Below are 5,877 nucleotides of genomic sequence, written 5' to 3'. Positions count from 1 at the left end.
GCTGCCTGCTGGCCTGGCTGAACGGCGGCTTCCTGGGGGCCAGCAAAGACAGCCGGCTGCCGGCGGAGTTTGAGGTTACGGGGCGGCTGGCAGAGGATGGCGGAGACACCCTGCTGGCCGTGCAGGTGGGCCGGGCTTGCAGGCGTGGGTCAAAAGTTTTACTGATTCGAGCCTAGACCTCCCTTGCGCGATGGGGTGGGGCCGGGGTGCCGGGGTGGTGAAGAGAGGGAGCTAGCATGGGTTGCGGCGCAGGAGCGGCGAAGAGAGCAGTGCGCAGGGGCTGGGGACGGAGTGAGGAGGGGGGTTGTGGGGGCGAAGGCATCACTTATCAGCAACACACCGCTTCGTTCTTGTCCCCCAAAAGCATCAGCCAGCCGGCTCTCTCAATGCAAACGCCTTGGGACTCTGGCTTCAATGCGAAGCACCCCTCCAAAGCAAACACGGTTGAATTGCTCGGCTTCTGACACGATACTGCCAAAACAACAACTTCAAAAGGTGCTGCGCTGGAGCGACGCCTCATACCTGGAGGATCAGGACATGTGGCGCCTCTCGGGCCTGCACCGTGACGTCACTCTAACGTCAAAGCCGGCCGCGGCCCTGATCGCTGACCTGGCAGTCAGGACGCCCCTCGCGTTTGAAAGCAGCGCCCATTCTGAGCCAGGCGGCGGCGGCGGCGGCGGTGACATCACGCTGACGTCAGCAGGGCTGGAGGTCGAGGTGCGGCTGGAGGTGGCGCGGGCGGCGGCGGGCGGCGGCGGCGATGGCGGCGGTTTGGGGGAAGGGGGCGGCGGCGGGGCGGCGGGGCTGGCGGGGCTCAGGGTGCTGGCACATGTGTTTGACGAGGGGGGGCTGCCAGTGCTGGAAGAGCCTCTGGAGTGTGACGTGACTGAGGTGGGCCAAAGTCCTGTGGCGTCGGCCGGAGCATGCGTGTGCGAGCGGTTGGCGCAAGAGTGAGTCTGCGAGGTTGTGCGCATATGTGTGTGTGTGTGCGTGTGTTTGTGTGTGTGTGTGATTGTGTGTCCGTCAGTGTGTGGTCAAGTAGAAGCCACCTCGTGGGCTGCTTCTGTGCTCTAATGCAACATGCTCGCTGTGCTCGGGCCATGGGCACTGCGAGGCGCACCCCTGCCACTCAGCATTGCTTCCTTGCTGTGAGCAGCCTGTGAACGCCAGTCTGGGTCATAAACATGTCCATCTACCTCCCCTCCCGCCCACCCACCATCAAACATGCACACCCGCAAGCAGAGGTGGTACGCGCGGGACGCCCATTCCGTCGGCGACGACCAGCTGATGGGCGCAGCCGCCACCCTCAAATGGGACGCCCTCTCCGCCCTCGGCGCCCCCTCTCATCCCGCCGCCGTCGCCGCGGCCGGCGCCGTGGCCAGCGCCGGAGCCGGGGGCGCGGGGACCGGCGGCGCAGGGGCCGGCGGCGCGGCGGCGAGCGGCGCGCGCGAGGGCCTGCGGCTGTGGAACGCGGAGGCCCCGGATCACTACATTTTGGTTGTTGAGCTGAGGGGATCTGCTGGGGAGGCGCTTGAATTCGAGGCCTGCCAGGTGGGGCGGACGCCCGCCTCAGCTTTTTCGGCTGCGGTTGTGGGTGGGCTGATGGTTTGTGGTGGCCGACCTGGGACGAATGCAATGCAGCCTCGGATGCATCGCCTGCGAACGCGGCTGTGCGCCGACTTCGGTCGCGAGAGATGCGATGCGACTTCACGCGCTATAGGCGAGGCTCAACGCGTCAGTTTGGGGCACCCAAATGCCTGCTGCTGCAGGTCGGCTTCCGCGCGGCGTGGGTCACGGGCGGCAGCCTGCTGCACAACGGCGCGCGCATCCTCGTGCGCGGCGTGAACCGCCACGAGTGGCACTGCATCAGGGGAAAGGTAAGGGGCGGGGCCACGTGTGTGGAAGGGCGAGGCGGGGGTACAGGCAAGGCAAGGCGCAGGGCCGGGTGCGGGCCTGGTGCAGGCACACCGCGCTCGGCGGCACTGGGGTTAGTTGTTTGTGTTGGCAATTGGGAATGGTTTGCTTGATCGTTTCGCCGGTTTGCTTACCCCGCCTACCCCCTCACAACCACTCCCCCCCCCGGTCGTGAAGGCCCTAGATGAGGCTCACATGATCCGTGACATCACCCTAATGAAGCGCGCCAACATCAACGCGGTGCGGTGCTCCCACTACCCCAACGCAACGAGATGGTGAGGGTGGGGGCGGCTGCGGCGGCGGCGGCGGCGGGCGGCTCGTCGACCCTGAACACTGCAGCGGTGGTTGAACCCGCAGGACGTGGGATGGACATGCAATTGCTTTTGCGGCACCGAAGAGCGCACATATGTATGTGGACGTGGCGCAAAACGTGCGAATATGCATGCGAATCATCTTGTCTCAGCCCTGGCACACCGCCTTGACTCGCCCCCTCAACCCTCTTCACACACGCTACGTCGACACCTCCTCCACACCACCACATAACGTGGCCCCCCAGCAAGCCCTCCGCGGACCGAAGCCCCCTGACACTCCTCAGACAAACCCCACACAAGCTCCAAGCAACTGCAGGCAGCTCGCGGCCCCAAAACGCCCATTGCCCCCCCCTCCCCACAAAACAACCATGATCCCTCAACCAACCAAGGTACGAGCTGTGCACCATGCTGGGGCTCTATGTGGTGGACGAGGCCAACCTGGAGACCCACGGCTTCGACCCCCTGTTCCTGCACGACACAAACCACCCAGCGCACAACCCGACGTGGCTGCCCGCCATACTCGAGCGCGGCGCGCGGTGCGACGTGTTTCGGCGGGGGAGCAAAGGGGGAGCGAGCTGGGCCCGTCGCCGCTGCCGAGCGCGCCGTTGTCCCCTGCCGCCCTGTGTAAGGGATTTGACCGCCTTGCGCCGGCTTTGCTTTCTCTGACGCTGGCTCCGACTGCGTGATCATCATCAACCATTGCAGCAGCATCACTGACCTGGACCGGCCCTTGTTAGGGCGCTCCCGGCCCCCCCAAAACATTCTGATTTGCAGACAAATAATGCCCAAAACCTGCACGTAGGATGTACGACCGGGACAAGAACCACCCCTGCGTGCTGATGTGGTCCCTGGGCAACGAGGCCGGCTACGGCCCCGCGCACGACGCGATGGCAGCATGGCTGCGGCGCCGCGACCCCACGCGGCTCGTGCATTACGAGGTGACTGCACTGCAAGCTCTAGCTGCATTGCAGCTTCCCAGGAGCAGGACGGAGTCACTGGGGCCTCCATAATGGTCCGCTTTGGGGGCGGACCTGTTGGCACTGCTGCCTTGTGCAAGCCGTGCCGCCGTCGCGCTGCGCTCTTTGACCTTTGCCCAATTGTGGGAACGCCGAGGCAGGGCCCCTGCATTTCCCTAGACCCACTCAGATCTCCCCCCTCGAAACACCGACCCTCGCAGGGCGGCGGCTCGCGCCACACCGCGACGGACGTGATCTGCCCTATGTACCCGCGACTGCCGCAGCTCCGGGCCCTCGCCGCCGCCGCGGACGCGGCGCGCGACCCGCGGCCGATCATCCTGTGCGAGTACGCGCACAGCATGGGCAACAGCACCGGGAACCTGCGGGAGTACTGGCAGGCGTTCGAGTCCTGGCCGCGGCTGCAGGTGGGTTTGTTTGGGTGCAGCGTGCAGCAGGGCCCTGGGGGGTCGCGGCTGTGAGGGGGTGGTGGTTGCGCCTGTTTTGGCTGGCTGCTCCTTGTGCTCGGCCATGTACACACACACACACACACACACACATTTTCACATTCACACGCGCGTGCACACACACACACACACACGCACACACACTCGCACGCGTATGCTCGCACGCACGCGTGTGCGCGTGTTTGCACTCTCTCACACACACACACACACACACACACACACACAAACCACACACATACACACCACACACACACTAAACATCAAAGGATGATTCCCACGCTCGCCCGACCTCGTCTCAACACACCTGCTCGAAGCGCGCACACCCCACAATCACGCCCGCAACGCCACTCTCCTCGCCCCCCCCAGGGTGGCTTCATCTGGGACTGGGCGGACCAGGCGCTGCGAAAGACAGAGGTCGGGCCAGACGGAGAGGAGGTGCGCGGCTGGGGCCCCCTGCGCTGGGGCCGGCGCGCTTCCTTACTGGAGTGTGCGCAGCGTGTGCGTGGGCCGGAGAGGAGGGCGCTGGTTGCGCCGTGCGGGGCCAGTGTGCCAGGTGTGGCGGCCGCAACACATTTTTCTGTGCGCACCACACTCCCTCAAGCTGATCACCTTCTCTATTTAATTTTGCACCTTCATCCCAATTGCACTTTCCCTTCTCACCAGCACCCTCCCATGCGCCTGCCCAACCCAGGTCACCTTCTGGGCCGTCGGCGGCGACTTTGGCGACACCCCAAACGACGCCCAGTTCTGCTGCAACGGCCTCGTCTTCCCGGACCGCACCCCCCACCCCGCGTACAGCGAGGCCGCGGCCTGCATGGCGCCGGTCGGCTTCTCCCTCACGCCCGGCGGCGGCGGCGGCGGCGGCGGCGGCGGCGACTCGGGGCCGGCGCAGTGGGAGGAGCGGCGCCCGGGGCACGTCGAGCGAGAGATTGAAGTGTTTGTCAAAAATAAGCACTCCTTTGTCTTCACTTACTTTCTGGCTTTCGAATGGAGGCTCCTGCTGCTCGGCCGGCCGGTCGGGGCGTCCGGCCCGCGCGTGGGCGGCGACGGCGAGGTCGGCTGGGCGGCGCTGCCGCCGCTGGCGGTGGCGCCGGGCGCGGAGGGCCGCGTGCAGCTGCCGCTGACGCGGCGGGAGGTCGCCGGGCAGCTGCTCGCCGCGGCGCAGGCGGCCGCGGATGGAGGGGCAGCTGCGCTGAAGCTTCCGGTGGTGCCTGAGGACGGGCTGGTCGAGGTGCGGGCGCTGCTGACATCAGACACCCCCTGGGCGCCAAAAGGCCACGTCGTCGCGCTGACTCAGCTGCAGCCGCTGGATGCGACGTCTCTGCCGCCCCCGCGGCCCGGCGCGGTCGCCGCCGCGCTCCGCGCCGCGGCCGCGGCCGCCGCCGAGGGCGATGGCAAGGCGCGGCAGCTGCGCGTGGAGCGGACGGCCGGCGGGGGCATGGCCATCGATGGTCCCGACGGGCTGCGTGTTCGCGTCTCCGGTGCGACCGGCTGCATCACCGCCCTGTCCCTCGGCGGCCGCCGCCTGCTGGCGGCCCCGCTGGAGCCCTGCTTTTACCGCGCCCCCACGGACAACGACCGCGGCGGCGCAGGCGGCACCAGCTACCTCGCGCGCTGGGTGGCGGCCGGGCTAGACCGGATGGCGGCGGCTGGGCCCGCGGACATCTCGGTGCGCCTAGAGGCGGCGCCGGGCGGCAGCGGCGGCGGCGGCGGCGGCGGCGGGGAGGTGGCGGTAGTTGAGAGCTCGTTCGTCATGCGGCCCGCCGCGCTCCCAGCGGAAGCAGGGGTCGGCGGCGGCGGCGGCGGCGGCGGCGGGGCGGAGGTGGCAGGCGCGGGCGTGGGGGAGGTTGGCGGCGCGCATTGGATGGCGATGGCGGGGATCGAGGCGGCGCTGGAGGGCGCTGACATCAGCGCCCCCGCCGCGGCAGCGCCCTCGGAAGCCGAGGGGCAAGCGGGGCCGGAGGGGGAGGTGGCGGTGTCTGCAACGTACAGGGTGCACGCCAGCGGCCTCGTCGAGACGGAGTGGCGCGTCGACGCGTCCCGCGCGCTGCCCGCCCGTCTCGCGCCGGGCCTGAGGGCGTCGCTGCCCCGCGTCGGGCTGCGCGCGGGGGCGGCGTTCGGGCGGAGCGCGCGGGTGCGGTGGCTCGGGCGCGGGCCGCACGAGTGCTACCCGGACAGGAAGCTCTCGGCGGCGCTGCGTCAGCACGAGAGGTGCGGCCGGCAGGCAGGGGC

General features: G+C 68.3%; 1 protein-coding gene across 1 annotated transcript in view; it reads left to right on the top strand.

The window, feature by feature from the left end:
• Positions 1 to 1,224: 1,224 nt before the first annotated feature.
• Positions 1,225 to 5,877, top strand: part of MNEG_9652 (beta-D-galactosidase) — a gene marked incomplete at both ends in the record, with an annotated part of 5,948 nt that continues 1,295 nt past the window's right edge. The window contains 8 exons of the mRNA XM_014041878.1: positions 1,225 to 1,551; positions 1,770 to 1,877; positions 2,092 to 2,189; positions 2,615 to 2,761; positions 3,028 to 3,163; positions 3,403 to 3,606; positions 4,012 to 4,080; positions 4,337 to 5,856. Coding sequence (XP_013897332.1) covers positions 1,225 to 1,551; positions 1,770 to 1,877; positions 2,092 to 2,189; positions 2,615 to 2,761; positions 3,028 to 3,163; positions 3,403 to 3,606; positions 4,012 to 4,080; positions 4,337 to 5,856 — 2,609 coding nt within the window. The remainder of the gene's footprint in view (positions 1,552 to 1,769; positions 1,878 to 2,091; positions 2,190 to 2,614; positions 2,762 to 3,027; positions 3,164 to 3,402; positions 3,607 to 4,011; positions 4,081 to 4,336; positions 5,857 to 5,877) is intronic.

Source organism: Monoraphidium neglectum (assembly GCF_000611645.1).
Source record: "Monoraphidium neglectum strain SAG 48.87 unplaced genomic scaffold scaffold02012, whole genome shotgun sequence".
Taxonomy (NCBI): Eukaryota; Viridiplantae; Chlorophyta; class Chlorophyceae; order Sphaeropleales; family Selenastraceae; genus Monoraphidium; species Monoraphidium neglectum.
The sequence above is the reverse complement of the archived record's forward strand: the minus strand, read 5'-3'. Positions and strand labels throughout refer to the sequence as shown.